At 37.3% G+C, this 27,399-nt stretch overlaps 1 protein-coding gene across 1 annotated transcript in view; it reads right to left on the bottom strand.

Annotated features, from left to right (window-relative positions):
• The window catches only part of tmtc3 (transmembrane O-mannosyltransferase targeting cadherins 3), a 27,866-nt gene continuing 467 nt past the window's right edge, over nucleotides 1-27,399 (bottom strand). Inside the window, exons 2-14 of the mRNA XM_084934237.1 lie at nucleotides 26,850-27,063; nucleotides 26,482-26,700; nucleotides 23,226-23,325; nucleotides 19,476-19,591; nucleotides 18,954-19,126; nucleotides 13,431-13,683; nucleotides 11,402-11,550; nucleotides 11,080-11,200; nucleotides 10,800-10,911; nucleotides 6,272-6,375; nucleotides 5,411-5,580; nucleotides 4,942-5,168; nucleotides 1-3,034 (exon numbers count right to left, since the gene is read on the bottom strand). Of these exons, the coding sequence (XP_084790363.1) occupies nucleotides 2,136-3,034; nucleotides 4,942-5,168; nucleotides 5,411-5,580; nucleotides 6,272-6,375; nucleotides 10,800-10,911; nucleotides 11,080-11,200; nucleotides 11,402-11,550; nucleotides 13,431-13,683; nucleotides 18,954-19,126; nucleotides 19,476-19,591; nucleotides 23,226-23,325; nucleotides 26,482-26,700; nucleotides 26,850-27,038 (2,832 nt within the window). The 5' untranslated portion in view covers nucleotides 27,039-27,063 and the 3' untranslated portion in view covers nucleotides 1-2,135. The remainder of the gene's footprint in view (nucleotides 3,035-4,941; nucleotides 5,169-5,410; nucleotides 5,581-6,271; nucleotides 6,376-10,799; nucleotides 10,912-11,079; nucleotides 11,201-11,401; nucleotides 11,551-13,430; nucleotides 13,684-18,953; nucleotides 19,127-19,475; nucleotides 19,592-23,225; nucleotides 23,326-26,481; nucleotides 26,701-26,849; nucleotides 27,064-27,399) is intronic.

Below are 27,399 nucleotides of genomic sequence, written 5' to 3'. Positions count from 1 at the left end.
GAGTTTTCAGCTAGTTTTATTTAATAACCGACACCCCCACCACCAATAGATAAAAAAAACAAAACCCCCAAATAAACAAAATATTACAAAAAATTACTCAAAATGAGGTGAAACAGAAGTCGTGGCAAACTGGATGCATCCTTGTTCCAAACTGTACTTGTTTAACTGGACAGCCAGTTGAATGATTTCGTACATGTTTAACACTGACATGAACTCTACTGAAATCCAGGACTTAAAAAAAACAACAACAAAAAAAACAAAAAAAACATGTGACGATACACACAAATTTGCAGAGACTAAATAACGCACCTTGAAATGAAACCATTACCAGTGGTAAACAAAAACATCTAGCGCATACCAAAATAATAAATAACACTGGATACAATATCCTGTAAATGTATGTACATAGACTTTCAGGGTCACACAATGCATAGCAAGATTTTGTAGTACCACTACAATACTCCTAATCTACAGTAATCAGATCTCCTATGTGAAATTAAAAAAAAAAAAGTACCAAGCAAAACAATTTGCTGAAACAAATTACGGCACTGTGAAGAGGAAACCACATCATGTTGTGAAGACACAGCTGTCACCTCACAGGAAAAATATACTTCTGCTTACTTTGAGCAATGAATTGTACACGGATGACACAACAGCAGTCAATAGGCTGCTCTTCATGACTATCACAGCTTCTGTAGATGGCTGTAACAGTAACAATTTGCAGTACCAGGTAATATTCTAGCTTGTCACTTCCACACCATTACTGATTTAAGCATCAGACCTCTTGAACAGTAGCCAATCAGCCACAGGGTTTTATAAAAAAAAAAGAGCCAAGGACACAAGAGGGAGAAATCTGTGCACTTAAAAAAAAAAAACAAAACAAAACAAAAAACTATGTGTGCATGTTCACCAGCAGATCAAGTGTAGTTTTATTGTTGATACTTCGGGGCATTTTTGATCCGACTGATCACATAGCTGTAAATACTGGAAGAACAACCCCCGCCCCCCTCCAAATACAATGTCTATTATCAAAATTTGAAAATGTTGAACACCCCAATAATGTTTCAGTCCCAGCAAGATAAAACAAAAAAATAAAAATCATGACTGATAGTATGTCGGGAGATCCATTTTCGGATGGATTTTCAAATGTACTCTGAAAATCCCCCCCTCCCCCTTTCTTCTGATGTGAAAAGACCTTTGGCAAATGAAGAACGCATGACGCTGAGGATGACCGTGCGTCACTGTTGACAGTCATAAAATGGGTCTCGCCAACGTCAAAGCAATGTCTATGGGAGTTTACCGGGAAAGACGGAGGGGAAAAAAACAAAAAAACCCCAACACATCCAAAACATCTCTAATGGGGCCATGGTGTCTGAAGCATAGGAGCCAGCTGTAGAGATGTTAGAGGGAGGGATGGGTAATGTAACAAAAGGAATAAGATAAATATCTTTAGATAGGTTCACAATGAAATTTTGAGGTAAAGACTGCAGTAGCAGGAAGTACTGAGTGAGATCAATAAAGATTAACAAATGTTGCTGCAATGGAATACACATATGCCTGATGTCAGTGTAGTATGGAGTCATTTTGTTCACTGTATGTTTTATTTTGAGGGGGCAAACTCTGCAGATATAATCCTGCTTTGAGGAAATCTGGCAAACATGTCACTTCCCTTAATTGTCCACGATACAATCATTCTGTTTTTAAAAACAATAGCGCAATGACTCACATCTTGGTGAGACAAAAAAAAAAAAAAAAAAAAAAGAAATCCAGTGATAAACAATGATTACAAATGAAAAAAAACAAACAAACAACTACTACCGATCTACGATATGTCATCCCATTCAGATAAAGCACATATGCACACATAGGCATCTACATAAGCTTTAAATAGATCATCCCAAGTTTGCTTTGTGCTTAATTTTACTGTTAATGTTGTGAATTCCATGTGCAGATCAAAATTTCCCTTAAATAATTAATGTTAAACCAGCAGACAATACTGAGTGGCCTGTGAAAGCAGATAAATCAAAGAAATAAAGTGATAATTGATTATGATTACACATTGCTAAAGGTGAGAAGTCTTAGTTGGAGCATTAAAGAGCTCCAGAAAAGTAGTCCAGCTAAAAATGGCAACAATGTCAATCACCACTCAATATGCGCTCAATCTCCTCTAGTCTCTTCAAGGCAGCTGCTCTTTTTTTCTCTATATCTTTAATGTCCTTAGTGGACTTACCCTTAGTCCGCTTGTCAGACTGGCTATTATCTAAAGATTTTGATTGGTCCACACCCACACCTCTGACACTTTCTGTAGAGGATTTCCGCTCATTCTTCTCATCCCCAACCTCCTTTCCAACTGCATCAACACCCCTCCCTTCCTCTCCACCCGCAGCAGCCTCTTCCGTGCCCTCCTTAACACTCTGCAGCACTTCCTCCTTGGATGATGCAGCTACCCCCTCCGTGGTTGCTCCCTCAGTGGTAGCTGAAGACAGTGGTTGGCCTGCTGCACTCATGGCAGCCATTTTACTACGTACAATACTCAAGTGGCGACGCACATACTCCTCATTTGGTGCCAGGTCCAGCGTTTCCTCCAGGCATCGCTCGGCCCGTGGCAGGTCACGCTCCTCAAAGTAGACCACGCACAAGTTGTGCTTCCCTTGGACATTGGTGGGGTCCATGCGTAAAATACGCTCAAAACAGGCCTTAGCACCACGGGTGTCCTTCTTGTGATTCATGAGGATGTCACCCTTAAGGATTAGGCCCTTGATGTGCTCTGGATGGTGGTGTAGCAAGTCATCCAACACAGGTAATGCGTCGACTTCACGTTTTGATTGAGAGTAGAGCAAAGCTAGGTTAAACAGAGCACTGCGGAAACCAGCCTGCAGACCAATGGCTTTGCGCATCCACCGCTCAGCTGCTGCATTTTCATTTGCATCCATGGCCAGCATGCCAAGATTGAAATAGCCATTGGCATCGTCAGGCTCCTCCTCCACATAGGTGAGGAAACGACGATTGGCTTCAGGCCAGAACTTGGGCTCACCTGTCACAGGAAACACACACAAAGCACAGGGTGACTTTGGGTAATCAAACGCTGATATTCAACCACAAAAGGTGCTTTTATGTGCATTGTGCAATATTTTTTTTACCCTTAGCTGGTATGAAAAAGTTTAAAAACAATAATGGCTAAATGCGACAAAATCCATTGGAAACAGACTTTGTAAATCATGTTTACTGCAATCTTTTTTCACAGTTTGAGGTTTTGTGATTTTGTTATGTCTCTTTTCCACAATCGCTTAAGGGCACTGAGTGGATAGTCAGCACTACCAGTGATTGAACCGAGGTTTTTCATGTATTGAAATGTGGATTAATTGACTTTTCTTCCCCAAATTTTGCTAATATTGATATATTAGTATGGAATCCACAATTCAAAAACCTGAGGGATGGAGGTTTGTGAGAGTTAATATGTGCATGGGTTTTCAGCTTATTTAAAAATCAGACTGTAGAATTTATGAGAGACTGTACTGGATGCTAGGACAGTCTATTTTACAACAGCACACTGTTAAGCTAACCTTTATTGAAATTAATTTGTCTTACAACGCATGTCTATTTATCTACGGTAGAAAAGATTGTGGACTTATTGCTCTTGGTGTCAGAACTGACAGACAACTACGGATCATATACAGAGCTATCCATCTGTCCATCCTTGCATCCATTTATCCATGGTAGCTGGGATAGGCACCTGCCAACTCGCAACTCTTACACAGGGAAAATAAATATTTGCCTCCTTCTGGATTTTTTGTTCATTTTGCACATTTGCATAAATCTATTCTTAATATTAGACAAAGATACTAAAAACAAAATGGAAATTTTTAAAATGACAATCGAATTTATTCAGGGAAAAAAGATTATCTCAACTAATCATACAGCATGCATTTTTTGAAAAGCTGAATTCGATTTCATTTGCTAGAGCCAGGCCCGATTACTGCCAGACCTGTTGAACCAAGAATTCCCCGAAATACAAACTGTTTGACAAGGTCTTACAAAAGGAAAGTGGAAACATGCTCTGATGAACTTAACTAATAAAGTAATTGCTAATGTTTTTGAAATAATTTTGCAAGAAATTATTTTTTTTAAAAAGTGCTGTACTTGATATGTTTAGCCCCTTACAATCAGTAAGGCGTTCTGATTGACCTGCGGCAGCAATGTTCCAGCAGTAGTTTGGTGGGTCATTTAAAAACAGAGGTGGAAAGTAATGATGTACAAAGACAGGAGAGGAAGAAGAGAAGTTAGATTTGATAAAATGGAAATTTAAAGCGCAAGTCCTCGTGTTTTAAAATCAGATACTGGGTCGTACATGTGACATTTTTTTTTTTTGTGATATTGTGAAATCTGCTGCAAAACAAACAAAGGTAAACCAACTGTGTTATTTAACGGTTGAATGGAAATACTCTGCAAGTTAGTGCAGGATAAACAGGTTAGTTTGCTGTTTGCTGATGGATTTAAAGTAAATAACAGTTTGTATGACCAGTACACAGTGTCTGTCTAGTATAAAGTTAATATGACCAGCAGGTCAGCTAATCACCTGTACACTAAGAAAACCTAATGGAGCTCTCAATAGAAATTATTGTGAGTTGTGTTTCTTTTCCCATGCTGAGTCATTACAACTGATATTAGGGTTTTGCCATCTGTGTTTAAAAAGAAAAACAAAATACAGGGGTGGAGAAACTAGCAAACACTTTTATCACTGAGCTGATGAAGGATGAATGAACAGAAACTTGGCTAAGAACATCTGTCAGTACATGCAGTGTGCGCTTCAAAATAAGCATCTGGTTACACCCTAAAGGTAATACAAGGTTATTTCCTTTAACAAGTGACAAGTAAGGCTCTCCTCATTCCTCTTATGAGGAACAATCATGCTTAAATTATTTATATCCTCATTACACTCACCAGACTCCTGCATGAGAAGTGCTGAGTTAAAGAGTGCCAGCTTGTGGCGTGGGTTGAGCTCCAGGGCATGGTTGAAGTTCTTCAGGGCTTCAGATGGGTCTTTCATCTCAATGTAGACGATGGCCAGGTTATACCACAGGTCAGCATTGGTGCGATCAAGCTCCAAGGCTCTGAGATAGGCATCCCGGGCTTCTGTAAGCTTGTTCATCTTGAGAAGCAGTTCCCCTCTGAGTCAAAAAGAAAACAAATAAATAAATACATATAGAGGTGATAATATAAAAAACACTTTAACACATTACTACATTACTTGACCAACAAAATTTGAGATAAGGGGAATGTCTCAGTACAAATCTTTGACAGTAATACATTTAAGATCAAGATTTTATTCATTTATTAAAGAATATGTGTGCCATTTTAATTCTTTATCTGACAGATAAAGAGTTAAAAAAAAAATCAAAACAAAACTTGCCTGCTGATGTAAGCTTGTTTGAAGTCTGGTCTCATGCTTATTGCTTGCCGGTAGAGCTGATCAGCCTCCTCCAGCCGCGAATCATTGGCCCGGATCAGATTTGCTAGGTTTATGTAAACATTGAGATGGTTTGGGGCAACACGCGTCGCATACTTCTTACCAGGAATAACCTAATGTGTGGACAAACAACATTTCATTAGAATCAAAGCTTGTGTAACATCAAATAAAGTAGAGAATTTGAAGGGAGTGGAAAAAAATCATCATATTACAGTTTGTTATGAGAGATTAGATTTTAATGCAGATTTCTAGTCCCTGTTTTTTGGCTCAGGCCTTTCTGGGTAATGCACCTTACAACTATAACTCTTATCACTATCATTGCTTTTATCCTGGGAAGGCTGTTTTCCTGAATAGAAGAACTTGGTACCCCCAGTAAAAGTTTGACCAGACCCAAGTCCCTAGCATTATAAGAAAGTTATTTTTGCTTTTTCAACCAGTTTTGTTAATTGTTGTTTACTTATTTACTGAATGTGGAGTTAAAATAACAAGGATATTTACTAATGTTTCTGCCATGTAAGGTATAGTCACCCCAGAAACCCCATATCTGAGCCAGGAATAATCCTGTAAGTGTTGATCCTAACATTGTAATTAAATAAGCAAAATAACTATAATTCATCAACATCATGCCCACGTTCGTTATATATAATTAAAGTTTTCCATGATATGACTGAAAGGCTATTGTATGCTGCATGATCTGCCACCATCAGGTGGTAAACAGTGACTACAATGAACCTTACAGCCAGGAATGAGTAACAATTGCATAAATGGAAGCAGAAAAAACAAAAAAAGCAAATGATTAAAAACCTGCGGCATGAGGGATTTGGCAACCAAGTAAGCCTCTTCTGCCTCTTTGGACTTGTTCAAATTCTTGTAGGTTCTTCCAACATTCATGTGAGCACCAATATCATCTGCAGCAACAAGAATGAGAAAGTGCAGTGAGAAAACAAAATCCTACCCCATTTGTTTATGTGTGTTTTAACACATTTACTAAACATGACTATATTAAATACCAACTAATGCTAAACATGACTAGAAAATATAAATGGTTTTCAATTATAACATCAATAGTGTAAAACAAAACAAGCAACATTATTTTGAGGAGCTTATTTAATCCTTCTAGGAAGACGTAAGAAAAATTAAGCTTTAAAAGAGGTCAGTTTGTAAAGCCAGAACTGATGCTTGATTAGCAGAGCAGGAAATCCTCGCTGGAAAAATGTGTTTACATTGCTAATCTTGGGGAAACACTTGTGGGTGATGAACCGGCAAAGCTGTGGATATCTCAGTTTATGGTAGGCTTCCTCTAAACTAAGGCATTAAGCACAAATTAAAAAACAAAAAACAAAAACACAGACAGATGCCCAAGATATCAAAATGATACACTTTAGATAGCAGGATTACACTTTTGGCCTGTTTGACTGCAGTCATGAGATCTTAGAGTAAAATGAATGGACTCATAACAACTGTCTGCCTATTAACTATGTGTCAAGAGAAGTTTAAAAAAAAAGCTTGTTGGACTTTCAACTGAACTAGATGTCCGAGGGGATTTTTTTGGTCATATTTTTAGCCAAGAGTGTTACTATGTAAGCATTTAATCTTCCAACAGTCACCCTTTTCATTTCTTCTAAACTGCTGCCGAATTAAATCATTGAGTTAACTTCATTACACAAAAACACCCTGTTACATGTGAATTTGCAGCCCATTTGATGGAGCCTACATTTAATTTCTCAATATTCTGTGTTTTTTTCTTTGAATCTTTGCCATACTTTAGTCTATTGTCGTCTATCCCCCTTCATTTTTAATCTAATTTTACAATTTCCCATTGATTGTTTTTGTTCCCCTGACTATAGGAAAACAAGCAAATGCATTAACAGACAGCTTAGGTCTTTTGAGCAATGCACAATATCCTTTGTTAAAACGAGTTCCTACTTTATCAAAACTTAAATGAAAGAGGTTGGAAGCAGTAGTTCAAACTGTTTATGATACACTATCAATGCAATCTGAAGTCGCATTACTGGCTTACCACGTGACATAGCTGTTAAGAGTTTTTGGAAGAGTCAAGCAATAATGTAAGCAGTGATTACCTACAGTGGGGAAATAATTATTTAAACCCCTGCTGAATTTATAAGTTTGCTCACAAAGAAATGAAATTTTACGGTAGTTTCATTTTAATAGAGAGACAACATATCAGCTAAAAATCCAGAAAAAATACATTACATGAAAGGTGGAAGATCAGCCCAAAACTACATCCTGGCTGTCTGTGCTTATATGTGCTTGTTAGGTGTTTGGGACCACAGTCACCAAGAACACCACTGGTAACACACTACGCCGTAATGGACTGAAATCTTGCAGTGCCCACAAGTGTCCCCCTATTCAGGAAGGCAGATCTATACACCTGTCTTAACCTTGCCATTTAACACGTAATGATTCAGAGAAGGTTTGGGAGAAAGTGCTGTGGTCAGATGAAATCAAAATCAAGCTCTTTAGCATCGGTTGTGTTTGAAAAAAGAGAAATGCTGAGTATGACCCAAAGAATCCCATCCCCACAATCAAGCACAGAGGTGGAAACATTAACCTTTGAGGCTGTATTTCTGCCAAGTGTATTGACAACTTATTGCATTGAGGGGCCAATGGATGGAACGTATACTGTAAAAATTTGGATGAGAACCTCCTTTTTTCAGCCAGAACACTGAAGAAAGGTCTTGGATGGTTCTTCCAGCATCACAATGACCGAAAACATACTGCCAAGGCAACAAAGGAGTGGCTAAAGAAGAAGGACATTAAGGTCATGGAGTGGAGTACATCCAGATTTTAATCCTATAGAAAATCTGTCAAGGGAACTGAAGCTTTGAGATGCCAAGCAGAAGCCAACAAACAAAGGATTTAGAGAGGCCCCTCTCTTTCTTCCTAATTTCCTGTCCTTCATTGCTCCACAATCCAATAAAGGCAAAAGTGCTCCAATAATAATCTTACCGTACAAAAAATACTAGGGTACTAAGTCATATTTTGCTTAGAGATCAAGTACTTATTTTACTCCGTGACATGCAGACACCTTTAGATTTGTTTTTTAGTTGACATTCTGTCTCTCTCCATTAAAATGAAACTACCATAAAAATTTTAGATTATTCATTTGTTTGCAAGGGAGAAAAACTCAGCAGGGAATTAAATAAGTATTTCACACACTGTATAAGCTTCCTTGATTTGCTGTTTGAATTTGAAGAGGAAAAATGGTATCTTGTGTAAGTGCAACTATTGTACAATAGTTGCTGTGTGCATTTTTAAATAAGAAAGAAAAAACAAAACAAAAAAACCTTACAACTAATTCTACATGACAAACAAAATTAGCAAAAATTATACCCTGAAATAAGATAATCAAAAAGCACAATGACTTGTACTTGCTTACTATTCCTACAAATTGAAAAATGAACAATGTTATGAGAAGTACAATGAGAACCTCTGACCATCTCAAGCTAGAATTACTTTCTTGCAGTTGTATCCAGCCATCAGTGAAACTGAGGTTATTTACATGACAGACATAAAACATGGTTTCTGGCAGAAAAGTAAATAGGCCTGAGGACTGTTATGGGTCTTTTTGGCTACACCATGGGTAGAGCACAAAGGCTAATTTCCTTCATGTAGACTGATAGATGGTTTAGTCTACCACAAACAATAGAAAGATCAGCTGAACAATGTAAGGGATTTTTCTTTGATTCTTTTTCAATCAACAAACATTTTCATGCTCACCATGGTTAATGGCAAGAATAGATCTCTCTCTCTCTCACTGAAACATATTCTAATTAGAGTTATATAGTGGACATGGACACAGTTTTCCTTTGAGGGTATCCACATTCAAATTGGACGAAGGGTTTAGGAGTTTCAGCTCTTTAACATGTGCAACCCTCTTTTTAAAGGAACCTAAAGTAATTGGACAGTTGACTCAGAGGCCATTTCATGGGCAGGTGTGGGCAATTCCTTTGTTTTGTCATTATCAATTAAGCAGATAAAAGGCCTGGAGCTGATCTGAGGTCTGGTGCTTCCATCTGAAAGACTGTGCTGTGAACCGACAACATGCGCTCAGAGCAGCTCTTCATGCAGGTGAAACAAGCCACCCTTAAGCTCCGAAAACAGAAAAACCCATCTGAGAAATTGCTACAATATTAGGAGTGGCAAAATTTACAGCTTGGTACATCCTGAGAAAGAAAGCAAGCACTGATGAACTTACAATACAAAAAACCTTGGACGTCCACAGAAAACAGCAGTGGTGGATGATTGCAGAATTATTTCTATGGTGAAGAGAAACCCCTTCACAACAGCCAATCAAGTGAGCAATGCTCCCCAGGAGGTAGGTGTATTGATATCCAAATGTACCATAAAGATAAGACTGCATGAAAGTAATTACGGAGGGTTCACTGCAAGGGGCAAGCCACTCATAAGCCTCAAGAATAGAAAGGCTAGATTGAATATCTAAAAAAGCCAGCACAGTTCTGGAAAAACATTCTTTGTACAGATGAAAACAAGATCAACCTCTACCAGAATGATGGCAAGAAAAAAGTATGGAAAAGGCGTGGAACAGCTCACGATCCAAAGCAAACCACATCATCTGTAAAACACGGCAGAGGCACTGTGATGGCTTGGGCGTTCACGGCTACCAGTGGCACGGGACATTAGGTAATACTGATGATGTGACACAGGACAGAAGCGGCCGAAGGAATTCTGAGGTATTTAGAGACCTATTGTCTGCCCAAAATCAGCTGAATGAAGTTAAATAATTGGGAGGCATTTCACAACATACAGCCAAAACAACCCAGGAGTTTATTAAAGCAAAGAAGTGGAATATTCTTGAATAGCCAATTCAGACATTTGATCTTAACCCAATCGAGCATGCATTTCACGTGTTGAAGACTAAACTTCGGACAGAAAGGCACACAAACAAAAAGCAACTGAAAGCTGCTGCAGTATAGACCTGGCGTTAAAATGGAGGAAACAATCTTTTTATTCAACCCACCAAACTAAAGCTGAATGTCTACACTTCTGGGTCTTTTTCATTTAATATTAGTGTTTAAAGCAGTTATACTGTATTATATGGTGTTTCTGTTTTTGTATACCTGTTGGAACAGGTAGAACAACAAGTAAAACAGTTACTCTCAACACAAAGAAAAATACTGTAACCTCATTTGGTATCCTCTACCAAAAAAAACAAATAGTTTGTAAGAAGATCAACTATTTGTTGATTTTCTTAAGAAAGAATTTTGCAAACTGTAGTGGATTTTTCATCACTTCCATGAAACCATCCTTCCTTTTTCAGTGATTTATGAATGACATCAAAGTGTCTCACCTGGTTGGACTCGAGTAGCCTGGAGAAAATACCGCAAAGCCTTTGCATAATTGTTCTGATTTTCTAAAGCGTGGCCAACATTATTCCACAACTTGGCATTGTTCTTGTTAACCTGAGTAGATGACAAATTAAAAGAGACATAACGATAATAAACATTCGTCAGTTTTGTGAGTGGATGATTAATTCTGGTTTACTCAAAATTTTTAATCACAAGGTGTTTACAGACATTGGCAAACTGACATGACACTCTGCCACCACAAAAACAGCATTTCCATCATACCTTCAAGGCAGATGTAAAGAGAGTATATTCTGACTCCCAGTCCCAATTTCTATGAAAAGTTTTCACTGTGTACGTAGTTAGCAGCACTCCAATCATCAACCAGGAAATCTTCTTCAATTGTCTACAAAGGAAATTATTAAGCAGATCAATGTAATTTTAAATATACATTTTCACAATCTTCACAAAACCTAAATATCTGCACCAATATTAAAAAACAAAAAAGGGTAAAAGTGTAACCACAAACAGAAACTCATAATTTCACAAACAGTTTCGCACTTCTGAGGGATTCTTCTTTTAAACGTCATTTTGGACAAGAACCTACCCTTTATGTGAGATCATCTTGAATCCATGTGCAACAAGAACACAGAACCCCATACTGGGAACATAAAGTACTCTTTCTGCTACGACAAACCCCACAGGGAAGAAGAGGTTGGATGCTGGAATAAAAGGCAGGACAATCAAAGACAGGGCCTGCAGGACACACACAAACACGCACAAAAGAAAGAAATAATATGTCAGTTCATATGACAAGCTCAGAGCTCTTTTTTTGAAATACTTAAACACTCAAAACTTATCATGGAGACGGACCTAAGGAAAAAAAAGTCTGTAACTAAAAACAAGAAAACTGGATTTTGACATGTGTTCAATTTGGCAGCTCTTCTGATGTTTAAATCTCAGAAGTTCATTAATACTTCATTCACTTGTAGGTAGCAGGTGGTTAGGTTAAAATCTGTAATTTGTAAAATTTACAATAATTTGCAGGATTTCTCATCTTTGTATGACAAACATGTTAGCTTCATGTTCTTCACCAGTGATCACCTAAAACAAGCACTCTTTAAAAGCTTGCTACATGACGATATAGGAATGAAATTTACTGTCTATCTACAAAAGGATTAATTTAAGAAACAAAAACAAAAGCAAGACAAACAAAAAACCCAAAACCACCTCCCCCCTCAAAAAACCCACCTAAAGGTAAAACCGATGTCACATTAGCCACAATGCCACCAAGTTCACACACTACATCTCTTTGAACTCAGCCTTAATTTTGCTATCAAAAACTGACTCTGTGATAGTTCCTGCAGCACATCTACAATCTAGAATGGGGCTCCTCAGTGGACAGTGGTTGTCTAAAACTATTTATTAATATCTCATGCTCCATGTTAGACAGCTGGCAACCTTGTAGTGATGCAGTATGTTAATGTGTTGTGATATTGTTATGCAACATTTTCCAAAAGGCTCTTAGCAAACCAGAGTAAACAATGCAAAAGGTCATAATTCAGTTTTTTGTGCTGACTTGTGTTCCCCTTTCTAAAGCTGAAGCTTAGAGCAATATTGTGAGCAAGTTTACTGACCTTTAAGCATGAGAACAATGAACCTATTGCACAACACATGCTAATTTGTTTCTATGTACCTCTGTAAACATTCACCACCCATTCATCCCTTCAAAGCTCAACTAAGAACTTCTGTGTCATTGCTCATTTCTGCTGGCCAACTTCATTTGCCGAAAAAAGCGAAATATACACAAAGAGTGGTAATAAAATGTGTTATTTTGTTGTGTGTTATTTTGATGTAAAGCTAGAAATAAGGATTTGGGAATGTTTAAAAACAGAAGTTGTGAAAAGGAGATATTTAAGATCCTATACATTTCCAATTCCATTCAAATCCAATTGCCATTTCACTATTTTTCAACAAAATGAACGAAAACATAGATATCTTTGTGTTATGTGTTCTATTAAAGTTTTATATGTCAAAGTACATCGGCTTTTCAGCAACAAATAAAAGCCTGTCACCGGTCAAGGCCACACCACCAGAAGACGAAATACCTCAAGCTTTGTTTACTGGGAAACAGAAAAGCTCTCTTATCACAGATACAAAAAATAATGAAGGCCAAAATCCAATCAGCAGAAGTACTGTCAAAAGACGGCTTTTAGCAGTGGTCTCAGGAGAAAAAGGGCCAAACACTTGGGGTTGGCCAAGACATTAATATTTCACAGTGGGTGGCTAGAAATAAAATAAATAATTACAAGTTTTAGATTTGTGGCAGTAGCAGAAGAGTTAATGTAAGGAGACAAACAAAACAGAATAAACTGCAATATATCAAACCCACAGTGAAACAGGGCGGTGGGTATATTTAAGTCTGGGGCTCATATGCCCACACTGGATGTGAAGATGATGCATCAAACTGATTACAACCTGACCAAGCAGAGGTAACACTTTAGTTTTCAGAACTGCCTAACTGTCTGGTTTATTTTTGTGGAAAAAAAAAAAAAAAAAAAGTACACACACACACACACACACACACACACACACACACAAATATATATACATTATTTAACCACATTTTCTCTCACCATGATGACTGTCTTAGCAGAACTGTGTCTGTATCGCAGACTGTGATAAGCAAGCAGTCCTAGAAAAATGTAAAATACTAGTGTAGCCAGGTTACGCAGATCTACAAGTGATTCCACCAGGGGGATTGTGCCCATAGTCCAGTCACAACAGAGCTCTGAGGGATTCAGCAGGAGCCATGCATTTACAGGAAGTAGGTAGTTGAAAGTCAGTTGTCTGGTGGGTGTAGTGCTGACTGCTGCAGGGTTATCAAATCTGCAAGAACATTACATAGGGAGAGAAGGAGATGATAAACATTACATATTATCCACTTTCCCTTTCCTTGGTGTTATCATGAAATTCTTAAATCATGAATGCTTTATTCTATCTGATTGGAAGGATCAAATTACTGCAAAACAAGTAAAGAAAAATGATTCAGAATTTATATTTTATTTTTGATATCAGATGCTGTGGATCACATTATATTCTTCTTGAAATAAAGTATATAATAAATATGCAGGGTGAAAAAAATAAGGAAAACCATAGATGTCATGAAATGTGGGACTTTGGAGTGTATATAATAGTGTGCAATACAATATTATACTGTAGTGTATTTGTATTGTATCTAAGTTTAATTGCTTTCTATCTGACAAATGAAATTCCCCCAGGACACAACACAAATCTACATAAATCACTACACTTCTGTCGTACGCTGGTTGTGCCATATTCCTGCCCCCCTTGACTTCAATGCATACAGAATTTAATACAGAAACTGTTATCTAAGAATATAAACAAGGGTGATTTCGTTTATTTTAAATTACATTGCATTTTGTTACATTCATAGTGTTACTCTGGCCCTTCGAGGCCAACCATTATGTTGATGTGGCCCTCTGTGAAAATGAGTTTGACACCCTTGCTCTAAAGGAATCTCAAAGTGTTTATAGTTCAAATTACCGATATGATGAACAGTCCCTACTGGTGGTGTGATCTCATAACAAGATGGTCTCTGGGTTTATCTATGCAGCTGCCAGTAAAGACGCTACAATAGGAACCACAGGAGTGTTTTGTATCTGAACTGTTTGGGCAAAGCACATTGCCCAAACTTGCTTTACAGAGGCGTTTCAGTCCACAATAATCACAGCTGGGGATTTTATAATCTAAAGGTGTGGTATTGTTATGGCTTGAACACAGAAATCGTTTCAGACAATCGGGAGACAGCTTGAGGATTATAACTAGAGGATTAGGCCATCTAGGAACTGGATCTTATCTTTCCTGTCAAATGGCATTAGGCTCAATCCTGTGCAGACAATTTCAAGACAGTTTAGGCTCAATAAATGCATAATCTAGTTGAATTATTACTAATCTGTCATTTTTATGGTGTTCTAACCTCTTAGAATATCCCAACAATAGCTCCATATTATAGGAATTTGGGCATTAAATATCTGTCATTCATCTGGCTCTGTGTTTTAAAGAGATTTACCATGAAACTTCTCAGTGTGGAGATACAGAAATTCTTTTATTGCTGCCATATAATCTGCATCATTATAACTGCATTAATAACATTCTTTACAGCATTATTCCATTTAATAATATTTCTTACAGTATTGATATTGCATTAAAGTTGTTGATATAAGATGTCCATTTGAGGATCCTTCCATTATGTTAACTTTTATTATAAGTACGGTTGGAAGTATTTTATACACATTGCATAAATATTTGTGCTCATTTAGAGTTGTTGCATTCGTCTACAGAGGGTCTCAAGCTCTGTCTGGCGCGAGTCCAGACAGTCTATTGTGAAAGGACTAGAGCATAGAAGGATAACTGCAATACATGCTTACAATAAATATAACACATATAATCTAGGAATGTGTCAGGCCTGAGGCCTTAACTCATTTGGTGTCTCACTATATTTTACTCTACTTGGCAACAGATGACCAGAGTCAATAATTAGCCCCAGAGACCCTGAGGGGTTGAAGTTTATTACCTTGTATGGAAGGTGTTATAGAAAAGAGAAGTTCTATGTCTGTTTATAGCTATTAAAGATGTACAAGATGTACGATTAACTGTGACTAATGTCTGGAACCCCACTGCTTTATAAGTGTCCACAACATGTATTTTGGTCAGAAGACATATGTTGATGTTTTCTCCTGGCTGTTAATAAACTCACCATTTGATTGCACTTTTCTGGGGCCTCCGTGGTTTGTGACACTGCTCTACATTGATCGATTTCGCGACATCAGCTAAATTACAAAGAACCTATTGTAAATTGTGTTTAAAAATAGTTAAAAACCTTCCAATGATGACTAATAGTTCTGTGTGTTATATTTAAGGTACATCAGCTAAAGTTTAAAAAAGTTTACGCAGCACATTCAAGGAAACACTCATGTTAATGCTGAAAATCAGTTAATGGTAAATGGACTGATTCTTGTATAGCATTTTTTCTACTGTTCAATATGATACTAGATGATAGGTAGGGATGGGAAGTTCAATTGCTTGGAATTGTTAGTCTGCCTTTCTATCGATTCCACTTATCGGTTCTTGCACTCTCGTTGCGATCAGTTGATTTCAGTTCGTGTGTTGGAGAAGGAAAATAGTGGCGCAGTTTACAGTGTGGATATGGACATTACTTTTATTTTTATTGCATTATACTGTTAACACAACTTTAGCTCTCTGCAAGCACAGCATGCTAATGCTACATTAGCCAAGAGCCCAGTGTGATGTTAAAGCTGAGTAAATGCTAACCCCAGCCGTGATAAGGTGAGCTGGCATTTGCGGTGAAACCAATCGCTGCTGAACTTCAACGAGTAACAAACTAATGACCAGTCAGGCTGCAGCCTCTATTTCTACCTGTTCATGTTTCTACAGTAGAATCACCGTGAAGATCGCTTTAAAGTCTCCTTAAAGTCTCTGGTTTTCATCTTTGACTTATGCCGTCAGCTTTGTGTTCATACCTAAATACTTAGAGAAAGATCACGTGTCCCCATTAGGGGCCGTAGCCTCTAGGCTTTTAAGATAAGATTTTACAGAGTAACATGAAAGTAAATAAGCCAGTAGTATAACGCAGTGTTTCCCAACCTTTTGGAGCCACGACACACCATCCCCCCACCCCAAAAAAGCATGACTATCATGTAATTTCTTCTTTTGTTTTACTGGCAGTTGAATTTAATTAGAGAAGGTAGTTGTACTGCCCTCTAGTGGAAGAGAATGTAATTGTTTTTCCCGTTACTCACGCAGATTGCTTAGAGTACTAATCAGGTGGAAGCAGATAATCTTCCACGGCACACCTGATCATTTCTCACAGCACACCTATGTGCCACGGCACAGTGGTTGGGAAATACTGATATAATTGTAATTATTACTTTGAGTAATGACCCCAACATTGATCACTACAAAGAGGAAAATAACCTCCAACGTGCACAAACATTTGACTACGCAACATGTCATTAATTTGCATGAATGTAGTGTCTTTGATATGCTGCTTAGAGATGATGGTGACTCTCAAAGTGGAGCCAATGAGAATCGATAAGGAATTGAATTGATAAGTGATATTGATAATGGAATCAATTCTTATCGATTCCCATCCCTAATCATAGGTTTCTTCTAGATCAGCAAAACAAAAAAGGTATTCATTCTAATATTTGTCATGTAAGAATAGCTTATAAAGGAAGCTAATTCTTTAACTTTACTTGACTTACAAGGTTTCAGTAAGAAAAAACGTTAAGCCCATTGGCTTTGGCAAACAGAGGGATGATCCAATTGATTAATATAATGCCATCCACCTAATATAAAGCTTGTTGTGTGGCACAAAGAGAATAGCTGATAAACAGGCTTCTCTTGCAACATCTGTGCAAACCCAGTGTTAGAGAGAATAAAACACTGAATAGTATATTATGCAGGATGAAGAGAGAACATTGAATCTCATACAGCAGTTGATAAATCCTACTCTGAAATTGTTTTGAGCAATGACAGTGTTCCTTTATTCTTTTTTTCCTTCAGTGGTATTACACATTAAAAGCACATTAGTAGGATAGTAAGATAAGTGAGATTAACAGTAGCTTGTGTATGAAAAAGTGTAAAAAGTACAAAAATAACCCAACAGTTTTATGTTATTAGCAATTCAACAGAATCTCCTCTGTTGCGTTTATTATTAATTAAACTGAGGTGATCACAACAGCTGTTGAGAATTATCGCGTCAACCCAATGTGTAGCTGCTGTGAAGCCACAGTGCTAACAACCACATTACCCCATTCAGGTCTTCTATACATAAATATCAGCAAAATCCATTATCTTCCCTGTTCTTGGCCTTCAAAAACAGCCCTTCCTTGTTTTAGTATCTCTCTGTCTTTAGTCTGTTTTCTTTAAGTGGAATGCATGTAAATCAGAGCAAAATTAGGTGTTAGTGAGGCAATTTCAGGGGGTTTCCATAACCCTCTCTGTGGCAAGCAGTGTTTGAGATAACAGATTAACACTTTAAATCACTCAGTTGTCTTGTAGAATGGCATTCCTGTAAATACAAAGTCCTATTCAATGATGATCTAAATCTGGCTTTCACGCTACTTTTTAACTTGGTCCTAAGATGGCTGAAAAAAAAATCCATAAAGATGCATTTCTTTTAGCAGTCAAATAAAAGAAACATCTTTATGGAATTCAAAACTAAATTCGGTCAAATGTACTTGTGCCTTAATAAAAGGGCAGCATAGCAATAAGCCTATTAACTTAGCTACACATTTGGACCATCAGCAGTTTTCTTTCTCTACCAGGTTGATAACCACCACTATGGCAACACTCAACATAACTGCTGGTTATCTTAGTTTGTAGGTGTAGTCAAGCCAGATTGAGAAATATACGGAGTATGCTGCTTTGTAATAAAGGCATCAGTGACTCGGTGTGTAGAACACAAAGAAAGATAGGAGGAGGAGGGGGTACAACAACCACCAGTGGGGAGAGTCAAGGAGAGGCCTTGTACAACAGCCCTTGTTTCTATTTTACTGTGATTCCTCCTAGTTTTATTTATTTTACTCTTTTTTAACAGCACTTTGTGACTGCTTGTCTGTAAGACATTATTATAGAACAATAAAGAAAAACTTGGTAAATATTATATAATCCAAGAACACCAAATTGATGTTACCAGACTACATTTACAATACAAATTATACAATTGACGATATTCCACAGATTTTTTTTTTTTTTTTAGTGGCAGCTTCTAATTTATTTTTCTTTTGTCTGGAGAGGGAAAAAAAATAGGGCAAACTCAAAAGATTTAATGACAAATCAATTAAAACAAACTGAAAATTCTTCAACACATCATTTTGCTTAGAGAAAATATATTTTTAAATTGTGAAATGTGTGCCTTTTAGCAGTTCACTAAATGACTGAAACTGGGCTTTTCCTTCCTATGAAAATGACCTTTGAGCAGAACCGTCTGTCGTTCTTGTTATTCCTGTTATGTTCACTTGGCTTAGTTTAATAAATAAATAATTAACAAAACTGGCTAAAGTTTATTTTATTAAAATGCTGGTGAGTTTTCCATCCGTAACACTGCCTACCTTGTGAAGACAGGAAGCTGCGACTGAATGACTTGGACCCTGATAATAACGAGCAGCAGGGTGCTGATGACTAGAACAATGAGCTTCAGAAGAGTTTGCAGGACAGCATAGGGAAACCCATCTTTACCCTGCAGAACTTGCCATATCGTGTCCACCAGCATGGGCAATGTAAACTGAGAATGGCGAAAAAGACAGAAACAATCAACTTACCATCATCATGTAAAGCAATACCCATATGATATATACATTTATTCCAGGAAGCAACCTCTGAATAATGAAATCTATGCCTATAGAAGAAATAAAAAACAACAACAACAACAACAACATTATGAACAGTCAAAGATAAAGCATTGATAGAAGACATGTCAAAATCTGAACAATCTCCAAAGCAGAAATCTTGTGGTCAGCATGGGTAAATGCAAAAAGCTGGATGACTGTGATACAGTGTGTGTGTGGGGGGGGGGTCAGATGTAGACATAATTTATAGAATGTTTTATGACACAAAAAGTTTCTGATCCTTACCCCCTGTGCAACAAAGATCTCGTAGACACAGCAGACACCAACAACCGTGATTCCCTGTTCCTTACACAGTGTTGCCGCTGCCACTAAAACTACTGTCAGAGCAATGGGAGGCCAAACTGAACAAAAGAAGAAAAAACAAAAATATATATATTAATATATACACATGACAACTTATTAACCTTGTAGCCACTGGTGCATTGGTAACTTAACAAACGCAACAAATTCTCTTGATCCATTATGAACATAAAAACCTCTGAGATGTCATATTAACGTCTCCATATAGCACCAGTTACAAGTTTAGAAACAATTTTGTCTTCAGTGATAATAAAACTGAACAGTAAAAGGTGGAAACCTCATAAAGAAGATTCTATAAAAAAGTAATTTGAACGATCGAATCCACTTTTTACTTCATAAGTCTATGTGTGTTATTTTAATAGTTTTGATATTTTCAGTATTTGTCTAGACTGGGGAAATGGGAAGAAGAAAAACTCATACATGTTAAATTGGGTTACTCTAATAGTTTGATTTGTTGTGATACATATAAACAGAAGAATGATTAAAAAATAACATAACAGCTCACTGTGGATACAAGTTAAAAACCTGAGGCAACTGTTATAACCAATTACTTGATCTTGCATCTTCAGAACTAAAAATTACTGCCTCACAGTTATGTGTGTTCACCAGCAAACATGCAGGTCCAGACTCGCATACAGCGATATCTTCTTTGAAAACTAGAGCAATTTTAAAAAGGAAGTACCACAGATGAATACAACTGGACAATTGATACAAACTCAATATCTCAACAAAACAAACATTTTATCTCCTCTTCTGCTCCTAAGCTTTAGTGTTGAATAACTGCAGAAATTGTTTTTTTCCAGAACATTATGATGTTAGAATAAAGTTTAAATTTGAACTCTTGGATACAAAATGCTATCACTTTCTAATTTTATCCAATAAAACATTTGACGGAAATTGTGTGCGTGTTTACCAAATTCAACTGAATTCCAAATTTTAAGAGATTTCTTCCACGTGGTATCGAGAAATTTGTTTTGGGAGACTTGTGAATACATACAGCTGCATCATCTAGATGAGCATGGTAGGTGTAGCCATACTAAAAAGAAAGTATACCCTCTGTTAGGGCTGGGCCATATCATACCGTTTGCGGTAATACCGGTATAATGTTGGGCAACGATAAGAAAATTAAATATCGCGATAGAATATGGGTAAAACGCGCATGCGCAGTGCCTTTGTTTTCATACGCACATGGTGAAAAAAGCATGAACGAGAAGGGCGAAAGCGGATCGGTGAATGAAACAGACGAACCAGAATTGGTTTGTAAAAATGGTTCAACTTCAGTGGTGTGGAACTGGTTTAGCTTTCGTCCATCAGACACACAACAAAGCACTATTTTTGGTAGCGCATGCTAGCGGGCCGTCGTTATTACCGTGTTTTTTGGAAAATACGGCACACTTAAAATCAATCCTTTGATTTTTCTGAAAATCGACAGTGCCCCTTATAATCCCGTGTGCCTTATGTATGAATTCTGGTTGTGTTTACTGACCTCGAAACGATTTTATGTCGTACACGGCGCTCGAAAATCTGTCAAATGTTTTAGTACGACTTTGCTAAGCTACGAAGCCGCACGGCTTGATGGATTGTCGGAGCATTACGGCTATCGTAGGCAGGAGCCTCGCGGAGTGATACGTACTGTGCTTCAACATAATATTACCGTATTATGTGTGTATAACCTCTTTTTAAGTTTTGTGGATACTATACATGGTTATGCTGAGGATATGTCGGCCAATTTCCACTGGAAATCCCTTTTGGTTAAACTGTCAGCAAGGAATTTGCATTTGCACTGTTAATTTTTATAACAGTGCAATTTAATGCACATAAAAAACAGCTGCTTGTTTAAGTGAAAATACATCGATGGGTTTTTTTTTGTTTTTTTGCACTAATGAAGTTGTGGAGTTGTGAAGTATTTTGTCTAGTGTCAATTATATTATTATCGCAAATTTTCAAATGTATATCGTGATAAATATTTTTGGTAATATCGCCCTGCTCTACCCTCTGTCATTTCCAAGGTTTTACATATCAGGACATCATAAAAACTGACCTAATCCTTACCAGGTCTTAAAAATACAACCTGAGATGAATATTATACAGCGTCATTATTATTTAACAAAAACTTTCCAAAACATATGCAGAAGCTGTGTGTGAGAATCCAGACGCATCCCATAATTCAGCAGCTTTAGAGCTACCTTTAGCAGCAGCAAGTTTAAGTAATTGCTTTCTGTATGACTTTATCAGTCTTTTACATCAGATAATTGAAGATTGCAAACATTCATTTATGCATAACTCTTACCACAACATTTCAATCAGATTGAGGTCTGGATTTTGACTAGAGCATTGCAAAAGCTGGATTTGTTTCTTTTTCAGCCATTCTGTTGTGAATTTGCTGCTGTACCTCAGCTCAATGTCCTGCGGTGTGACCCAATTTTGATTAAGCTTTAGCTGTCAGACAGAGGGCCTTTGACTCTAGAATACTTTGGCATATAGAGGAGTTCAATGACTGGAGAGTACCCAGGTCTGTGGCTGCAAAAGAATCTTAAATTGTCACACTCCCATCGCTGTGCTTGACAGACAGTATGGGGTATGTTTGCTGATTTGCTGTGGTTTTCTATATATAGCACTGTGCATCATAACCAAACATCTGCACTTTGGATTTTTCCGTCTAAAGGACATTGTTCCAGAAATCTTGCGGTTTGATGCCACTTTGCAAACCTATGCTGTGCTGCCTGGGCTTTCTTCTAGAAACCATTCCAAACAAGCCATACTTGCTTCATCTTTTTCTAATTGTATTGTCATGGACTTGAACATCTAACATGCTAACTGACATGAGCTGGAGCGCTACAGTTTTTTGATGATGATCTTGGGGTAAATTTCCTGAGACATCGACTCCTGGGAAGATTGCATGTACATGAATCATCTTTCTTACTATAGAACTATAGACTTCAAATTGCTTGGGAATAAAAAATCTTTGCCAGATAGATTACAACAACAATTGCTTGCTTAAAGATCATTGCAGATACATTTTCTACTTGGCAATGACAGGCATGTATTCTACTCTAATACATGCCTGAGTGCTCAAGATCAGCAGACTACCAAAGGTACTGCTTTTACACAGGTGGTAAACACCTGCTGATGATCATTTAATCAACTGCATTTAATTATTACTCCCTTAGTTCCAGTATAAGCAGCAAGAGTGCACTTTCACACAACACTTCCATATTTTGGCTTAATTTTGGATACATAAATAATGAAATATATCACAAGTTGTAGTATAGTTAAAGTTTTATTTACCTAATTTTAAGACCTGTTAAGAATCAGGTCTGGATACATAAAACCTTAGACTTGACAGATTTATTACCATGACTATAAGTAATAAGTAACACTGAACATTCCATATTAATTACCCTCAAAGGGAAGTGTTTATTTATATCAAAACATTGGTGGAAAAAATTGGAAGTTAACACCTGAATAGCCAGGTGTTTGATCTTATCCGATATGTTGCCACAACACTTCCACTGCCTCTGTCTTGATTTTTTGTATTTGCTTATTTTGGTAATTAAAATAATGATATAATGTTAACAGAGAACAGCATGTTGAAAATAAGTTCATACTTAACGACCCAGTAGATTTTGCACGAGACAGAAATAAATAAAGGCCAGGGAAGAACAATATACTTACCAATGGAATGGTCTGGTCCAGTTGACTTTGTATACGCCAGGAAAGCAGCCAGAAGAAAGATTGATGAAAGGAGTTCAGCTCTGCCAACCACACCAGTGACCTGATGATAAACAGTCAATCAACACAAGAGACCCAACCATAAAGATTTGGAAAGATGATTTCTTAAAATATACTTAAATGTTCATTGTTTGGTAATTCAAGTTGAAATGTAGATAAAAATTTCTGAAATAAGTTTGTGAAATTATACAGAAAAGTTTACTTTTCGTACTAGGAGATGCTATTCTATACCCATGCTACTTTGCCTCGACTCTGAAGCCACCACCACATGACCTCCATGTCTCAGACAACATATCTAATAACTCTGAGAACATTACACATGTGTCTTCGACTGGCATGAACCAGAGCTCATGGTCTAAGGCTCTAAAAAAAAAAAAAAAAAAAAGCTCTGTTCAACCCAAATCAACTGATGGGCAAGCAATTATATGTAACATAGTCTCTCTGACAGCAACTCTGTCATTTAAGTACATGATGACTGCCCTCATGCAGAAGAAATATTATTATCAAGTTCTTAGAAAGAGACATACTCTAAGAACATAAAAGTCCCACAAATAGTTCTACAAAGCACTCACTAAAAGAAGAGGGGATTGTTTACACTTTAAGAATTCAACTGGCATCATGAGAGGGCTGCAGCTTCCAATAAATAGGGCTTGCCATGAAGATTCAAAACAAGCACAGGCATTGTGCTCTGACTGACCTATTTGTCAGCTGGTGGGAGAAGGAAAAAATGCTGGCAGCATTCAAGAGCCCCCTAAAAATGTCTGGTCAGTGCAATGTTACTTCAACAGAATCTTAGAAAGACTGATTACAGTTGGCTCAATTTCCTGAAAATATTCAAACTACAAATTTAACTTTCCATCTATACAGAGTTGGCAACTCCTTTCACCCAAATGCCATGTTTGACCCAAGATATTGGTGTGGCGTACACTAAATAATTTGTATCTAGAGATGTTTGAAGATATAAAAAAAAAAACTGAAGTCTTCATTCAAAAAGACAGATCACCCCCCCCCCCCCCCCCAAAAAAAAAAAAACACTACTGAAAAAGACATGGGACACACAGGCACTCTTTGTATAAGCTTATAATGCAGGGACCTTCAGTGCTTAAAGCATAATTCAAAAAACAAATGATCCGTTCAGTGAGAGATTCCAGACGGTGATAATATGAAGGGCATTTGCTGGACTAACACTAAAGGCTCATTTGTGAGGCAAATTGTTTCCATTCAAGAAGTCTGAAAGACTGTGCATAGATTAGAGAACATGATGAGGAAGATAGGAACAGTGATGCATGCTGTGTAACAGTAGCACTCCACACCCAAGAAGCAGAATGTTTCCTTTGTTTTTTTACTCTGGTCAAAGCCTGTCTGGTCATCAGTTCAGCTATGTTCAAAAGGATGAAATACAAGTCCTAATTGGGGAAGAGGCTTTTCAGACAGTAGAATGAGATAAAGTTCAAATAAACAATAAGCTAAAGGGTTTTGATTTCCTCTTAAGTTCAATAAGCTTTGTGTTACAGACAACATCCATGATAAGCTATAATAACTATCTTTATATTTCAAGAAGGAAAAAAAATTGAAGCAATAATTTTAAAGCATTTAAAGAATGTTAATGCAGCGTTAAATGACAACAGTAAAAACAGAGGTTTAATGTAACGTGTAGCACAAGTAAGCTAATGTCATGAGCATGAACAAAAGGGTTTCCTTGAATAAGGTGGAGTTCCTTTTTGAGCAAGCCATAACAGGCAAGATGTGACAATTCAATTGCTGTTTATTGTCTGGTTCACTCTAACGCAATTTTAACAATCACTGAAATGCATTCAGATTGTATGCCACAGTGGACATGTTGGTGCAAAGCTAAGTTTCTGATTACTCTTAATGTCCTACAATGCTCAGTAAAGACACAAAGTCTTTACATGTAAAAACTGTTACTATATTGAAGTCTCTTTAACACCTTATTGCACATGTAGATTTCAAACTTCAAAAGATCTCTGACCCCTTCCTAATTTCTTTTAATGCTTGTGACTTAATTCATATTTGTATTAGATGACCTAAATAAATAAAACATTCCACTATTAAATTACAAACTCATTTATTAAGGGAAAAAGTTATCTAAACCTATCTGTCTCTATGTGAAAAAAAAAATTCCCCCCCAAAATCGAATAATTTGTTGTACCGCCATTGTAGCAACTGTTTGCAAGAACTGGTTTTTCCCATCTAAAGGAATTTTGGCCCATTCTTCTATGCAGAATTCTTTTAATTCAGCCACATTTACAGTGCAGTGAAAATACTTCTACAGCACTATCAAGTGAATTGCTCAGCTTAAGTTGGAATATTACAGGGCTACTCAATGTATTTCACAAAGCCACCTTTCTTGTTTTAAAGGAAGAGTGAAGGTGTGGCTAACATTACTGCTTATTTGGTTTGCGGTACTAGAGATCAAGTGGGACATCCAGTGGTTATAATTTCTGTGGAAAACCCAGTGCTTAGCTAGGGCAGCTTAGTTGGCTATGTTACCTCATAGCAAGAAGGACCTAGCTTCCAGTTCAGTGTTAGCACATTGCATGCTTGTATGAGTTCTCTCCAGAGACCCTGGCTGGATCCCACTGTCCAAGGTTTTGAAACTCGGTACCAAAGACAAGCATATGTAAGTTTATCTGGCAATTCTAAATTGGCCAGAAGTGTTTATTTACACTAGAACGGTTGTGTATCTGTGCTATCCCTGCAACAGCTTTGTGAACCATCCATGACAGGTCATCCATGATAGCCAAGTGAAATGCTTAGTTATACAAACCCAGACAGATGTTCCTAAAATTTAAAAAAAAGTTAAAAAGTGACCTTGTATTCTATCTCATTTTTCCTAAAACTTTACCTAACAAATGCTCATGAAAATGGTTAAAATAGCACATGAGAATGTTGAGGAAGTCAGGAGTTGGACTGCAGATGGGACTCAAGGACCACCTAACCAATGCCCATCATTTGTCTATAATTCCCAGTGGGTCTGTCCCATCCGGTGGAGCATAACTTGATGAGATTACTTTAATTTAGAAAGTGAAAGATAAATTAGGAGTATTTCCAGTTACTTCTCTCACTAATTTACACTTTTTCCATGGACTTGTACGTGAACATAATTCTCAATTAGGCCAAATTAAATTTAATAAAACACATTTTTTAACATTTGCTCACAGAGCAATTGTACACTTACAGCTTCAGTGTGAATGGGATGCACAGCAAACAGTAATGCTGCCACCAAGCTGGAAGTCTTGTCCAGGAACAATCGGCACACTCGCAGGAAAAGCACACATACGACAGCATGTAAAATGACATTGAGCAGGTGGTAGGAAGCTGCGCTGAGTTCACTGAAGAAGTAGTTCAGTCGAAAGGTGAGTACTGTCAGGGGTCTGTAAGATTTATGGCTCCGTTCCTGTAGTGGGACACATGTTGGAGGTTTATTTCTTTCTAAATTACTTTGAGTAACGACAAATGACAATGAGACAAATTTGATCCATAATATAAAATTCTAAAGAGAAATTACATAATCCCATATTGAGTTTGAGTCTTCTTAAAGCTTACCTCAGCCATGGGTGTTCCCCAGAAATCATTGAGAAAAAGGTTGCGGATTGGGGTTGATGGGCGCAGATCCTTGTTGTCAAGGATTGCTGAGACATCATCAAACACAAACCCGCATGACAAGCTGTTCCAGTAACACCCCACCACCAGTCCACTCAAAAGTAAAATCTCCTTCCATGACACAACAGCCATTGCTGACCAAAGCCTTCATTGATCACTGTGCAGGACAACAAAAAATTTAGTATTATTACAATTTTGATGGCATGACGATTTGTGAAATAGACACTTATGAGTTCAAACTTATTTCATCATTGGACACATATTTTCACTTATAGTGCAACTTTGTGATGTACTGTGTATGTAAACAAGTCTTCTTAGCCCGATTCCTCATCACAGCACCCAGTAAATTAAATGGCATGCAAGCATTACTTCTTAGAGTGTGCCTCCCTGGTTTGTAGATAAAGCTACAGAGTCAGATGTACCTGGAAATATAACAGCTAAATTATAGAACGAATAAAAGTACAAGTGAGTAAATTTGTGCTTATTTGCTGAA

Source organism: Perissodus microlepis, chromosome 7 (genome assembly GCF_051167445.1).
Source record: "Perissodus microlepis isolate ML-2025 ecotype Zambia chromosome 7, ASM5116744v1, whole genome shotgun sequence".
In the NCBI taxonomy this organism is placed as follows: Eukaryota; Metazoa; Chordata; class Actinopteri; order Cichliformes; family Cichlidae; genus Perissodus; species Perissodus microlepis.
This window is presented reverse-complemented; position numbering and strand designations above follow the sequence as displayed.